Source organism: Paroedura picta, chromosome 1 (genome assembly GCF_049243985.1).
Source record: "Paroedura picta isolate Pp20150507F chromosome 1, Ppicta_v3.0, whole genome shotgun sequence".
Classification (NCBI taxonomy): Eukaryota; Metazoa; Chordata; class Lepidosauria; order Squamata; family Gekkonidae; genus Paroedura; species Paroedura picta.
In genome coordinates this window covers 1814861-1830583 of record NC_135369.1, presented here as the reverse complement: position 1 = coordinate 1830583, position 15723 = coordinate 1814861, and the positions used below count along the sequence as shown (strand labels likewise).

At 52.3% G+C, this 15723-nt stretch overlaps 1 protein-coding gene across 1 annotated transcript; it reads left to right on the top strand.

Moving 5' to 3' along the window:
- The first annotated feature begins 2801 nt into the window (after positions 1-2801).
- On the top strand, positions 2802-5804 carry LOC143827316 (uncharacterized). Its single transcript, XM_077317177.1, has 2 exons — positions 2802-3323; positions 5727-5804. The coding sequence occupies exon 1, from the start codon at positions 2890-2892 to the stop codon at positions 3280-3282; it is 393 nt and encodes a 130-aa protein (XP_077173292.1). The 5' UTR covers positions 2802-2889; the 3' UTR covers positions 3283-3323; positions 5727-5804.
- The last annotated feature ends 9919 nt before the right edge of the window (positions 5805-15723 follow it).

Genomic DNA, 15723 nt, shown 5'->3' with positions numbered 1-15723 from the left:
CAAACAAATAAATAAAATGATTGTAGAATTGCCCACCTCTTTGTGGAGGATGAAAAGAAGGTATAAATCTCATTGATAACGGCAAAACAGTTCCCTGCATCCCGACAGCAATACACGGGCGAACAGGCCTCCAAATGTACAGGGTGACCAGCGCATGGAATAAATCTTGCAAATTTGTGGGGGGGGGGGTTTGATTTTTTTCTGCATGCCACTGCATGCCACCTTTTGCCCCACGGGGTCTGGTCCTAAACCGTTGAATAAAATAGAATATTCTGCTACGATGAAAACCATGTGGGCTACACTGGTGTGGAGTTATCAGCTTGAGGCGGTATTATTCTAAAATGGAGTGCAGGGAAACCTGCTGGAGACGGTTGTGAGGGCCCGTGCAAGAGAGGCCCAGGACTGGGCCGGAGGTCTGAGGCACTTTGGCTGGAGGCTCCCTGCATTTTGAGGCCCCCGGCTTCGGCCTGCTGAGCCTCCTGGCAAATCCGCCCCTCCACTCCTCCTCCAAGCCAGGCAAGACCTGGAGACGGCTGGGTTTAGGGTGCAGGCTTCCCTGGGAATGCAGGCAGCCAGTCATGTGACCCTTCACGCCGGGCTTTGCAGCCCTCCAGAGCTCTGCGCATGGCCACCGCAGATCCCCCCCTCCCCTTTCTTGCAGCCATCAACAAATCCCTAACCTCTTTTTCGCCTTAATAAATACTCCAACGAGCCCATTGATGGTACAGTTTTCTGGAATCCGTTTGCCCTTCTGGGAAATGTGTTCTTAAAAGCATTAGGGTGGGGCTTTGAGCCATTGTCCATTGAGAAGACCATTCCCCTCCCCTGTTGGGGCCTGCCCACTGGCCCCGGCTGCTGATCTCTAGCGTAAGATTGTCCCACTTTTGGAGGGACATCTGGGGGCACCTGGCAAATTGTACTTATGTTGAACTTAAAGATATATATATATATTACAGTACTATTTTTGCGCTCCATGCATTCTATGAATCTTTTTGTTGTTCTATATAGACCAAATTTTCAATCTAGAACCGCCCTGGTCAATGGTGTCCCGCTTTACCAATGTTAAGATCTGGTCACCTTAGTGTCAGGATTGTAGAATCTCTGTCATAAATTAGCCTGAGTTCCTCCATGTCAGTTATATTGTTTAATGGGACCTGGCGCCTGCTAGCCCCGGCCTTGTAGTTTGTAAGCAATAAAATAGAATAGTGATGTTATTCTAACCTTATCTTGTTGTGGGCTCACAGGGTTGTTTGTACCTCTCTCAAGGATGGGAGTTTGGAATCCTGTTTTTGTTTCACATATGTCTTTCTTCACTAACCCCCCTCCTTGGGAACTGTCAAGTTTTGGGCGGGAGAAATGTATTGATAAGCTGAGGCAAATCTGGCTTCGAGTCAGATTTGACTTTCAGTCCAATGCGTATAGTGCTAATCAATAAAACTATTTTCTTTTGAATAAGTTTTGTTGTGAGTTTCCTGTGCGTCTGACATCAAGTCAAATCTCACAACTCCTTTCACCTGCAAAATGCAGGGCGAGGGACATACTTTTTCTGAGCAGGGAGAGGGCCTGGATTGGGACCTCTCCCAGGGCGACGGCGCGAGTGCCGGCCCGCACAGCTCGGGCATGATGCGGGCAATCTCGGGGACAACCCCGGGGCCCGAGGAATTTTTGGAACGACACGTCACCCAACGCAGGCGATTGTCTAGATACGACCGCCCTACTGGGGATGAGAAGTGGCCGGAGCACCTGGGACTGCCTAGCTACGCGCTGGAGCCTGTGGGTGAGACACAGGACTTGCAGTACAAGCTGGACAGGGTGACTAACTGGCTGCAGGATCTTTCGGGTCGGTTGGATCCGGAGGAGAAGCGCCGAACGCAACGCCTGCTGAAGGAGGTGCTCGGTGGTGGTGCGCACGATACCAGCCTGCGAAGAGTGAGTGGTGGGCTTGCACTGCGGGAACACGGCATGGCGGACACGCAAGCGGCAGCGGATGCTGAGGCGTTGGCCAGGGCCAGGGCGCAGCTGGAAATCGAGGCGGAGGCAGGGGCTCGAGCGAGAGCGCAGCGAGAACAAGAAGGCGAGGACGAGGAGCGAGAGGACGAAGGCGGCGCGGGCGGCGATGGGGCCGGAGGGGACGGCGCGGACGGAGGCGAGGATGCAGCGGCGGCGGCAGCAGCAGCGGCGGCGGCGGACGTTGCGGGAGCCGAGGCGGCGGCGGCAGCAGCGGCGCGCGAAGCGGCGCGAGCGGCAGCGCGAGCAGCAGAGGCGGCGCGGGCAGCGGAACGAGCAAGAGTGGCGGCGGGGAGAGGACGAGGCATCGGCCGTGGTGCAAGACCCCCAGTACCGGCCCCGGCACCGGCGGATTGGGGCCCGGGGCGCCTACCGGCCCACCTCCGGGGTGTGGAAATGCGGAGCACCTATAAATTCAAGGCTAAGTTTTCCGGAGACCCCTCCGATTTTCCTACGTTCCTGGTGCACCTCCAGGCCTACATGATGGAAATGGGGTTCACTTTCCAGGACGACGCGGAGAAAGTGCGTTTCGTGGGTCAAGCCCTAGAAGGCAAAGCAGCCAAGTGGTTCGTGGACTTGTACCGCTATCACCCCCAAGCCATCCGTGACTACAACCATTTTATGAGAGCCCTGCGCCAGATGTACGTGGAACCGTTCGAGCGAGAGACCGCGGAGAAAAAACTCAGGGCTCACCGGCAAGGGAAGTTGTCAGTGGTCGAGTACGCCAGGGAGTTTAAGGAGCTGGCTTCCTCGGTGCCGGACTGGACGGAACCCCAACGCGTGCTGTCGTTTGTGGGAGGCCTCAATCCTACTCTGGCAGACAAATGCCTCCTCCTGGAAGACCCGCTTACAGTCGAAGGGTGGGTCCAATTGGCTGGGGAGATGGAAAATCGATTGGAGCGAGCTTCGATGGTGCAGGTCCTGGCAGGCAAAACCGTGGCGAAAACTTCCACCCCGGCGAAAGCCAAGCCCCGAGCCAAGTTGGAGCCGTCTGAGCGCACCCGGCGCATGGAAAAGGGGCTGTGCTTGGGTTGCGGCCAAGCGGGGCACTTTCTCGCACACTGCCCGACAAAAGCAACAGCGACTCCGAGGGCCGTGAGCAGCGCCCCACCGAAAGCCCAGCCTGCCAAGAAAACCACTCCAAAGAAAAGTGCCAAGTCTCTCCTGGTGCCAGTGGCGACCGTGCCAGCAGTGGACGACTCGGAGGAGGGAAGCGGGCTGGAGGACGAGGATCAAGCCGAGGAGCAGTCGGGAAACGAGGACGGTCTGCTGTAAAGGCGCCCCGCCAGCAGGCCGCCAACAGGGGCAAACGCGTGGTGAGTGATTCCCCCTTGCTACTCCTGCCTGCCAAGCTCTCCAACCCCAAGTCGGGGAAAACAGTGGGAGTCCGGTGTATCGTGGACTCGGGGTGCACCCAATCCCTAGTGAGCCCGGCACTGGCCGAGACTTTGGGGGTGGGAAAGGTGCCGCTGAGGGAACCCTTGCCAATCACCCAATTAGACGGGAAATGTGCTCCCGGAGGGGAGGCCACAGCGAAAACGCGCCCAATGGACTTGGACATAAGAAAACATTGGGAGCAAATCCAGCCTTTGGTAGCCCCTCATTCTGCCTTCCCTTGTGTGTTGGGGTTGGATTGGTTGACGGAGCATGACCCCCTAGTGAAGTGGAAAGAAGGGACTGTGGACTTTACCTCTCCCGCCTGCGAGCAGCACGCCCGACCGCGGGATCCCCCAAGTACGGGGATTGTGGCCGCTTTGGGATCGGGGGGGGCAGCGCTCCCTCCTGAGTATCGGGACTTTGCGGATGTGTTCGCAGAGGTCGAGTGCAACCAACTTCCTCCCCACCGTAAAACTGACTGTGCCATCGAATTGAAGAAAGGGGAACCACTCCCCAAAGCCAAACTTTATTCCATGAGCCCCCGGGAAATGGCGGAGCTTAGGGATTTTCTGGATAAGAACCTGGCGAGGGGTTTTATTAGACCGGCCACGTCCTCATTGGCGGCCCCGGTCCTTTTTGTAAAAAAAAAGGACGGTTCGCTACGTTTGTGTACTGACTACCGTGGGTTGAACGCGGTCTCTACCTGCAATGCCTACCCGCTCCCCCTGATTAAAGACTTGTTGGGCCATTTGGGGAAGGCACGGATTTTTACGAAATTGGATTTGAGGGAAGCCTATTACCGAGTTCGGATCAAGAAGGGGCACGAATATTTAACGGCCTTTAATACCCCCCTGGGGCAGTTTGAGTACACCGTAATGCCGTTCGGCCTCGCCGCGCTCCGGGCGTGTTCATGAATATGATTAATGAAATTATGCATGATTTATTGTACCAGGGGGTGTTGGTTTATATTGATGATATTCTTGTGTACTCTGAGAATGTTGAGAGTCATGCTGATCTGGTCCGCGAAGTGCTCAACCGCTTGCGGAAGCACCAGTTGTTTGCTAAACTGTCGAAATGTGAGTTCCACCGCGATGCGGTGGAGTTTTTGGGGTTCCGTGTCTCCCAGGCTGGGATTGAGATGGACCCTGGCAAGGTGCGCGACTTGCTGGCTTGGGAACCTCCCCGCACCAGGAGGCAACTGCAAAGTTTCTTAGGGTTCGCTAATTTTTACAGGACTTTCATCCCCAATTTTGCTAAAGTGGCGTTGCCCCTCACTGACTTGTTGAAAACCAAACAAGGGGGAAAAGCGGCGAGCCGCCCGGGGACGCCCCTTCTGTGGACTCCCCCCTGTCAAGACGCATTTGACAAACTAAAGTTGTTGTTTACGTCCGAACCAGTACTGGCCCATGCTGACCCTTCTAAGCAATTTACTGTACAAGTAGACTCCTCGGACGTAGCAATGGGGGCCGTGATCCTCCAAGAGGGGGAGGACGGGAAGTTACACCCGCTGGCCTATCTGTCAAAGAAATTCTCGGGGGCAGAGCGAAATTGGACTTTATTACGGACCTCCCTCCCAGCCACGGGAACACCGTTATATGGGTGGTAGTGGATGCTTTTTCTAAACAGGCTCACTTCATTCCCTGTACGGGAGTGCCTTCAGCACCAAAATTGGCTTCTCTTTTTATTGAACACGTGGTACGTCTGCACGGGATCCCGACACGTGTCCTGACGGATCGGGGCCCCCAGTTCGTTTCCAAGTTTTGGAGGGAACTCTTGAGACTATTGGGGGTGGAGCAAGCCCTCACTTCGGGTTATCACCCTGAATCAAATGGCCAGACCGAAAGGGTAAACCAAATCCTGGAACAGTATTTGCGTTGTTTTATCAATCACCAGCAGGACAATTGGGTCTCCTTATTACCGCTGGCTGAATTTGCCTACAACAATGGGGTTCATGCCTCAACAGGGGTATCACCCTTTAAAGTAGTGTATGGGACTGATTTGGCAACAGCCCCCACCTGGGAACTCAGCTCCACTGAGACTCCTGACATAAATAAATGGGCATCGACCATCAGTACAGGTTGGCCAAAAATTGTTGCTAGCCTCAAAGAGGCGAAACAGGCCTATAAAGCGCAAGCAGATAAGAAAAGAGTACCTGCACCTGATTGGAAAGTGGGAGACCTGGCCTATTTGTCTACTAAGAACCTGAGGTGCCAGCAGAAATCTAAGAAACTTGGCCCTAAATATGTGGGGCCATTTAAAGTGGTAAAACTGATTAATCCTGTGACTGTTGAGCTAGCTTTACCAAAGACTTATAGGAATGTGCATCCGGTTTTTCATTCCAGCCTGCTGCGAAGAGCTCCGGTCCCAGACGAGTGGCACCCTCCTCCAAACCAGCCTGTGCCAATTTACATCGACAAAGACACCCACTATGAAGTCAACCAAATTTTAGACTCTCGTTTGCACAAGGGTCGCCTTCAATATCTGATCGAGTGGAAAGATTTCCCCTCGGGGGACAAGGAGTGGGTGGAGGCAGGGAATGTGAAGGCACCCCGCCTTCTCCGGGCTTTCCATCGAGCATTTCCTGATTGTCCTCGCCCGGTAGATGCCGGCTAGATGGGGGAGTGAAGTTAGTTTTAATGCGGAGGGATGTCAGGATTGTAGAATCTCTGTCATAAATTAGCCTGAGTTCCTCCATGTCAGTTATATTGTTTAATGGGACCTGGCGCCTGCTAGCCCCGGCCTTGTAGTTTGTAAGCAATAAAATAGAATAGTGATGTTATTCTAACCTTATCTTGTTGTGGGCTCACAGGGTTGTTTGTACCTCTCTCAAGGATGGGAGTTTGGAATCCTGTTTTTGTTTCACATATGTCTTTCTTCACTAACCCCCCTCCTTGGGAACTGTCAAGTTTTGGGCGGGAGAAATGTATTGATAAGCTGAGGCAAATCTGGCTTCGAGTCAGATTTGACTTTCAGTCCAATGCGTATAGTGCTAATCAATAAAACTATTTTCTTTTGAATAAGTTTTGTTGTGAGTTTCCTGTGCGTCTGACACTTAGGCCTGTCTAACGCAAGGGGCTGGGGCACGGGGACTTTTGCAGGCAGCACAGGACGTGGGAAACCTTTACAGGAGACTTTGCCAAAGCCGCCCAGTGGCCAGAGGGAAGGGGATGCCTGACCCATGCGCACGCAGCATGGGGCTGGCAGGCGCTAACTCCCTGCCGCCTGGGGTGGGGGGGCGGGTTCCATCCCCAGAGATTTTGCTTTCCATCTGACCCTGAGCCCCACATCTCTTCTCCAGGAGGGACCAGCAAGGACTCTCAGCTCGGCTTTCCTTCCGGAGCTGCTTGCTCCAAACAACCAGCCTGCAGAAGTAGACTGTCGAACAGGGACCCCCAACCTTTAGGAGCCTGTGGCCCCCTCTGGAATTCTGACAGAGTGAACGTGGTGAACGCAGCCACAAAATGGCTGCCCCAGGAGGTGGGATCAGTCAGAAAATGGCTGCCACAGAAGACTGAACCAACCACAAAATGGCTGCCTCAGGAGGTGGGATCAGTCAGAAAATGGCTGCCACAGAAGACTGAACCAACCACAAAATGGCTGCCCCAGGAGGTGGGATCAGTCAGAAAATGGCTGCCACAGAAGACTGAACCAACCACAAAATGGCTGCCTCAGGAGGTGGGATCAGTCAGAAAATGGCTGTCACAGAAGACAGAACCAACCACAAAATGGCTGCCACAGAAGACAGAATCAGCCACAAATTGGCTGCGGTAGGAGGTGGAATTAGTCACACAACGGTAGCCACAGAAGACAGAACCAGCCACAAAATGGCTGCCGCAGGTGGCAGAACCAGTCAGAAAATGGCTGCCACAGCTTCTCTTCAGTCACACGCTGAATATCCTTGTACTGTGGGGCAGCAGCTGCCAAAGCCCTCAGAGGTCTGTCTGGGCCTTGCGTCTGTATGGCAGACGGCTCCTCAGCAGCGTGTTCCGAGGGCAGCCATTTCTCCTCCCCACAGGCCCGGTGCTCCTTCAGAGACACCTGGTGCCTCTCCTTGGAGGCCAGCGTCTGTTCTCTGCTGAAGACCTCCTCCCAAGCACGAGGCCGGAGCCGTCCCCCAGGGCCCTTCCCGACCATCCTGCGCGGTTCTGAAACTTCTTCTCCCGCCCTGGGACGGTGGGATCACTCTTTCTGCCACCTTTGCCGTGCTGCTTTGATCTCTCTGTTTTGCTCTTTGCTCCATCCAGAAGTTTCCTTGCCTGACTTGCCTTGGATTATTGAAGCATTTGCTATTTGGGGTTTGGCACAAAGATTTTAGGCCCAACACCGAGGTCTGAAGGAAGTCAAGGCCTGAAACGCTCAACTCTCCCCTGCAAAAAGGCCGCTGGAGCCGGCCAAAATGTAGAATGCCGACCAGGGTTTGCTAAGACGGCCATGGCCCTGTTAAGGAGCACTTTGGGGTAGGGACATTCATCGAAGGAGTTGCAGGCTGTCTTTAAGCAAAACCCTGGGTTGGCAGCTCCTAGGGAGGGGGAGCATACAGCTGTGAACAGCACTATCAGGACTGTGACTAGCCCAAGGTCACCCAGCTGGTTTATTTATTTATTATTCAGCTCGGATTTTCTTATTCTCTGCAAACAGGCTCAGGGCGGTTCACAACAGGAAGATAAAACAATCAAAACAATTAAAACAGCCTAAAGTAGGCTTGGGAGATGCCATGGGTGAGGATAAATTGTCTGCCTTGCTTCAGGACTGTGAGGTCCCTTCTCATCCTGTGATAAAGGGAACGGTCAGGCTTTCTTCAGCAAGGCCTAGCAGGGCCGTGGCTAGGGATGCCAGCCTCCAGGCAGGCCCTGGCCATCCCCTGGATTTACAGCTCAGCTCCAGACGAAAGAGATCAGTTCCCCTGGAGAAAATGTCTGTTTTGGAGGAGGGGGGGCTCCATAGTACATACTCCACTGCGGTCTCGAATCTTATGACTGGCTGGTCTTTAACCGTACAATCAATATCGATCACTGAGGTCCCTTCCTGCTCCGAATCACGTCCTCTCCTGGCTCCACTTCCGAAATCTCCTGGCATTCCCCAACCTAGAGCCTGCCTTGGTGGTTGAATGAGGTCAGCCCTTTTGCAAGGGCAGGAGAAGCAGAGGACACAAAGCTGCCATCTAATGAGTTAGACCCACTTCCACCAAAGTATCGTCCGCTCAGGCCGGCAGGGGCTCTCCAAGGTCTCAGGCAAAAAACTTTCCTATCACCTCTAACTGGCTCCTTTCAGCTGGGAATTGAACCAGGAATCTTCTGCATGTCAAGCAGAGGCTCTACCACTGAGCCACAGTTGCTAATAGAAGTAGAGGTGCAGCCTGAGGAAAGAGCACTGTTTGGAGACCTGAATCAGGCAGTCAGCAGGATAGTTGGAAACCACCTAAAGGGATTGGTCTCAGTTCAGCAATTAATGAATTTCAGTAGGGATCAGTGTAGCGTTCTGCATTTAGATAGGTGAGACTTGTCTTGGCAGTAGTTCGTGTGAAAAGGATCTGGGGGTCTTAGTAGACCAGACACTGAACATGAGTCAGCAGTGGGACTCAGTAGCTAAAAAGGCAAAGGGGATTTTGGGCTGTATCAAACGGAGTATCGTGTCCAGATCACGGGAGGTGATGGTACCGCTTTATCATACAAGAGTATAAGAAGGACAGTCTAATAATTAAACCAAACAGAAACAGACCTATCCAATCATCAGAAAGGCCCACTGTTGGGTGCGGATGGACAAACTCTAACGGAAGATGCAGAGAAAGCAGAAAGGCTTAGTGCCTATTTTACATCTGTTTTTTCCCACAGGTCAAAGTGTTTAGGCACATCTAGAGATGGCCGTAGCCAAGGGATAGTGTCTGGGTGGCAGGTTGACATGGATAGAGAGGTTGTCGAGAGGCATTTAGCTGCACTGGATGAGTTCAAATCCCCTGGTCCGGATGAAATGCACCCGAGAGTGCTCAAAGAACTTTCCAGAGAACTTGCACAGCCCTTGTCCATCATCTTCAGGACCTCTTTAAGGACTGGAGATGTCCCGGAGGACTGGAAGAGAGCAAACGTTATTCCGATCTACAAAAAAGGGAGGAAGGATGACCCGGGAAACTACAGACCAGTGAGTCTGACCTCTGTTGTGGGGAAGATAATGGAGCAGATATTAAAGGGAGCGATCTGCAAACATCTGGAGGACAATTTGGTGATCCAAGGAAGTCAGCATGGATTTGTCTCCAACAGGTCCTGCCAGACTAACCTGGTTTCCTTTTTTGACCAAGTAACAGGTTTGCTGGATCAGGGAAATTTGGTTGATGTCATTTACTTGGATTTTAGTAAAGCTTTTGACAAGGTTCCCCATGATGTTCTGATGGATAAGTTGAAGGACAGCAATCTGGATTTTCAGATCGTTAGGTGGATAGGGAATTGGTTAGAGAACCGCACTCAAAGAGTTGTTGTCAATGGTGTTTCATCAGACTGGAGAGAGGTGAGTAGCGGGGTACCTCAGGGCTCGGTGCTCGGCCCGGTACTTTTTAACATATTTATTAATGATCTAGATGAGGGGGTGGAGGGACTACTCATCAAGTTTGCAGATGACACCAAATTGGGAGGACTGGTTCTATGATTCTATCCACTCGCAATATAATAAATGTATTCATAAAAGATAGAAAAGTGTCCTATTTCTGTAGGACGTCTGTCAAAACGGAATCCAGGTTATATCCGTTTTCAGTGAGACAGACCAAAATTCCATTCACCCGGCCCAGTCTGGCTGCCAGTCTGCCCCTCAGCACTGCCGGGAGAGGAGGGCAGCAGAGCTGGCGAGGGGGAGGAGAACAGAGCCTAACTGACATGCCCAACTGTCACTTTGCCTCAGAACCCTGACAGAGTGCTCCCCTCCCCCTCCCCCCTCCCTTCAGGCCTGCTGCGAAGGAGCCTCTGACAGGCCCTGACTGAGGGGAGGGAGGCCTTTCCAAGAGCAACGCAGGGGAGCCTGAGGGCCTCCTTTTGAGGGGGGGGGGAACTTTCCCCTTCTGCCAAACAGTTGCCTGACAGGGAGGCCACAGAAAAGCCCCTTCTCACTTAAAATACTGCTCTGGCCGGGGGTTAGACACAGCCAAGCCATGTGTCTTTCTTCTTTGCAACTCTCTGCAGATTTGAGGCCACTGCACAGCGTTATTCTGCAGAGGAAGCTGGATTCTGTTGCAGAGTTTCTTTTGTCTCCTGTTTCATCTGCACAACAACCCTGTGCAGTAGGCCTCAAGTCCTTCATTTCAACAACAACCTGTGTTGTTGTTATGTGCGAAGTCGTGTCCGACCCATCGCGACCCATGGACAATGATCCTCCAGGCCTTCCTGTCCTCTACCATTCCCTGGAGTCCTTTTAGGTTTGCACCTACTGCTTCAGTGACTCCATCCAGCCACCTCATTCTCTGTCGTCCCCTTCTTCTTTTGCCCTCGATCGCTCCCAGCATTAGGCTCTTCTCCAGGGAGGCCTTCCTTCTCATGAGGTGGCCAAAGTACTTGAGTTTCATCTTCAGGATCCGGCCTTCTAAGGAGCAGTCAGGGCTGATCTCCTCTAGGACTGACCGGTTTGTTCGCCTTGCAGTCCAACAACCTGTGTGGGAGGCCTTAAATGTTTCTTCTCTACCACAACCCTGTCCAAAGTAGCCCTTTCTGCCTGGAGAGCTGATCTTTATACTCTGCATCTGAGCTGTAATTCCAGGAGCTCTCCAGGCCACACCTGTAGGTTGGCTAACCCTGGGTTGGAAATATTCCTGGAGGTTTGGAGGTGGGACTTCAAAATCGTACAATGCCTCAGAGTCCAGCCTTCAGAGGAGCCATTTTTGCCTGCAGTTGGTAGGGAGTGGTGCAGGAGTGTCCCTCCTGGCCTATGGGTTATGGCCAGCCCTTACCAGCAACTGTTTGTATTCTGGGGCGCAGACAGGCAGACCAGCATCAATCCTGTGAGTCTGGAAAGAGCAGGAAGATCTAAATAAATATTTACAGCCTGAAGCTGTAAATAGTGAACAAGTAAATGACTGGAGATGACTGGGGAAGGCACTGGCAAACCACCCCATATTGAGTCTGCCATGAAAACGCTGGAGGGCGTCACCCCAAGGGTCAGACATGACCCGGTGCTTGCACAGGGGATACCTTTACCTTTACCTTTAAATGACTGGAGACACAAGGGAACTGACTTGACTTTTTCCAACCTTGGCCTGGCAAATAAAAAACCAGTATAAAAAACCTTGCTAAGGTCAAGACTGCTGTGCACAGAGAGTCTTCCTCTTGGGGTTGCCAGCTTCCCTCTGAGGCTCTCTACTCTACCTCCCTCATCAGGAATCTGCTATGGGGAGAGGAAGGGATTTGATTGGAAAATGCTTTGAGACACCTGAGGCCTGCTGGGTCACTGCGGCCCAGACCCCTCCCAGCCCCACATGCGGCCCAGACCCCTCCCAGCCCCACATCCCTCACAGGTTGACTATTGTGGGGAGATGAATGGAAAAGGTGTTTGTAAACCGCTTTGAGACTCCTTTGGGTAGTAAACAACAGGGTACAAAAATCCGTTCTTCTTCTAAGGAGCAACCATGAAAGAAGCATGTGGGCACATAACATTTTATCAACAGTGAAAAAATGGAGAAGAAGGAGCAGGGTGGACACCTGTGTACTGTGACTACCCCATGTGTATTAGGGCAGAGGGGCATTTCGGTGGCCTAATTCCCACAAGAAGGGAAATGACGCAGAACTGGGAGGAATTGGTTGCCATGTAATCTTCCCCTAAGAAGAGTCTCCAGTCTGATTTTCCCTTCACATATCTGAGGACATGGCTCTGGAAAGCTCATCTGTAGCCACTATGCCACAATTCCCAAAGGTCAGTCCTCTCCCACACTCAATGAACATTCCACACCACAGGTTCTTGACACCCATATCTCCACACCCATGGCCTCATTTGCCACCATGCCACCACAACCTCCCACACAACACACACATCCAACCCCATGCCCTTACAGACTGGACAACTCCTCCCCTTCCTCTTCCCACTGCCAAGCTCTAGCGCCCGTTGTATTCTTGGATACAACGGGCTTTGCCCCTAGTAGAAGATAGAGCAGAGTTGTTCTCCCTTGCCCCGGAGGGTCAGACCAGAACCAATGCATTGAAAAGTCAAAATAAATTTCTTCTAAACATCAGGAAGAAGTTCCTGACAGAGCGGTTCCTCAGTGGAACAGGCTTCCTCAGGAGGTGGCGGGTTCTCCATCTTTGGAGATTTTTAAGCAGTGGCTAGGTAGCCATCTCACAGAAATGCCGATTCTGTGAATTTAGGCAGATTGTGAGTGGGTGGGCAGGAAGGATCGTGTCCCTGCTTGGCTCTTGTGGCCCTTTCTTGCATGCCCAGGGAAATGCCAATCCATGGGTGGGAGGCGAATTTCCTCCAGGCCAGACTGCCCATGGATTATGGTTTTTTTAATTGGGGGGGGGTGTATCATCTGGGCATGGAATTGAAGTCACTGTGGATGGGCAGCTAATTGTTAATTTTCCTGCATTCTGCAGGGGGTTGGACTAGATGACCCTGTAGAGCCCTTCCAATTCTAAGATTCTATGAATATGAGAGGCAGCTTGATGTGGTTAAGAGCAGCAGACTGTAATCTGGAGAACCAGGCTTGATTCCCCCCTCTTCCTCCACAGGCAGCCAGCTGGGTGACCTTAGGCCAGGCATAGTTTTCTGACAGTTATTCTTGAAGAACAGTTCTCTTAGAGCTCTCTCCCAGCTACATCAGAGCATGCCTGGGGTTGGGAGAAGAAGAGAAAGGTGTTTGTAATGCCCTGTGGGACCCCAACCATCTGCTGCTGCTGCTGCTGCTGCTACTACTAGAGTCATAGAATATGATTGGAAGTTGGAAGGGACTTCCAGGGTCATCTAATCCAGCCCCCTACACAATGCAGAAACTCACAACTACCTGCCTACGAACTGTGCCCCCAATTTCATACTGAAGTGATCCCCCCCTTCCACTGAAAATCTCTAGAATCCAGCCTGGCATGGAAGAAATTCACCTACCACCCCACAGTGACAAGGAGCAATCCCCCTGGGTCTTAAAGGTGGTCCAAACTTGAACAGGTGGTGGGACTAGATGGCCTGCATGGCCCCTTCCCCCTCTAGGTTTCTAGGAGTCTAGTTCAGCCGTGGAAGGGGCTGCATAAGGAGGTAGGGAGCTCCCCCTCACTGGCCGACCTCAAGCAGTGGCTGGGCAGATAGAATCATAGAATCAAAGACTTGGAAGGGGCCATGCAGGCCATCTAGTCCAACCCCCTGCTCAACGCAGGATCAGCCCTAACCATCCTAAAGCATCCAAGAAAAGTGTGTATCCAACCTTTGCTTGAAGACTGCCAGTGAGGGGGAGCTCACCACCTCCTTAGGCAGCTTATTCCACTGCTGAACTACTCTGACTGTGAAAATACTTTTCCTGATATCTAGCCTATATCATTGTACTTGTAGTTTAAACCCATTACTGCGTGTCCTCTCCTCTGCAGCCAACAGAAACAGCATCCTGCCCTCCTCCAAGTGACAACCTTTCAAATACTTAAAGAGGGCTATCATGTCCCCTCTCAACCTCCTTTTCTCCAGGCTGAACTTTCCCCTCAACCTATCTTCATAGGGCTTGGTCCCTTGGCCCCAGATCATCTTCGTCGCTCTCCTCTGTACCCTTTCAATTTTATCGACGTCCTTCTTGAAGTGAGGCCTCCAGAACTGCACACAGTACTCCAGGTGTGGTCTGACCAGCGCCGTATACAATGGGACTATGACATCTTGTGATTTTGATGTGATGCCCCTGTTGATACAGCCCAAAATGGCATTTGCCTTTTTTACCGCTGCATCACACTGCCTGCTCATGTTTAGTTTACAATCCACAAGTACCCCAAGGTCTCGTTCACATACAGTGATACCTAGAAGCCTATCCCCCATCCAGTAGGCATGCTTTTCATTTTTCTGACCCAGATGCAGAACTTTACACTTATCTTTATTAAATTGCATCTTGTTCTCATTTGCCCATTTTTCCATTGTGTTCAGATCTCGTTGAATTCTGTCTCTATCTTCCGGAGTATTTGCCAGTCCTCCCAATTTGGTGTCATCTGCAAACCCGATGAGTAGTCCTTCCACCCCCTCATCTAGATCATTAATAAATATGTTAAAAAGTACCGGGCCGAGCACCGAGCCCTGAGGTACCCCGCTACTCACCTCTCTCCAGTCTGATGAAACACCATTGACAACAACTCTTTGAGTGCGGTTCTCTAACCAATTCCCTATCCACCTAACGATCTGAAAATCCAGATTGCAGCCCTGAAAAAACTGATGTAAGATAGGCACTAAGCCTTTCTGCTTTCTCTGCATCCTCCGTGAGAGTTTGTCCATCCGCACCAACAGTGGGCCTATTGCCTCCTTTACTTTACGTTTGCTCCTCACATAACTGAAAATTTTTTTCTTGTTACACTGGGCTTCCCTGGCCAATCTTAGCTCACTCTCAGCTTTGGCCTTTCTGATGATTGATCTACAGTGCCTAGTAACCTGTAGGTACTCTTCTTTAGAGCTCTGTCCTTCCTTCCATTTCCTGAACATTTTCCTTTTCTTTCTTAGTTCCTCTTGAAGTTCTCTGTTCATCCAAATAGGCTTCTTAGAGCTCCTGCAGTGTTTTCGTCTTTCTGGGATAGTCATTGATTGAGCATGCAATAGCTCTTGTTTGAGTAGCGCCCACCCTTCACATGCTCCCTTCCCTTCCAGCATTCTCGTCCATGGTATGACACTCATCATATCTCTGAGTTTATTAAAGTTTGCCCTACGAAAATCCAACATCCGCGTCTGGCTACAAGCTTCCTTGGCTCCCCATCTCAAAAGGAATGCTATGAGGTCATGGTCACTTCCCCCTAGGGTCCCCACCTCCTTCACCCCATCCACCAACTCCTGGGTGCTTGCGGACCAGTCGCAAGCACCCAGGATCCTTTTCCTGGGTGCTTGGGGCTGGTGCTGCCTTGCGCAGGGGTGGGTCTGGATGGCCTCTGGGGCCTTGCACCTGCGTGGCTCTCGGATGCGGGCGGCGCTGCCCCTGGTTTGCCTGGCCGCTTGGCTGCCCCCTCTCTCCGGCCCTGGAGCTGTCAAGGCGGCTGGGCGGCCGGGGCTGGGCGCTCCTTCCCTCCCTCCCTCCTTCCCTCCCTCCGTGGCGCCGGGCAAGGGAGGCCGGCGGGGGAAGCGGCGCCAGGTCCTTCGGCGGCGGAGCGCAGCGCAGCGGGGCGGGCAGCGGCGAGGGAGGGAGGGGGGGAGGGAGGCGGCCCGGGGGGG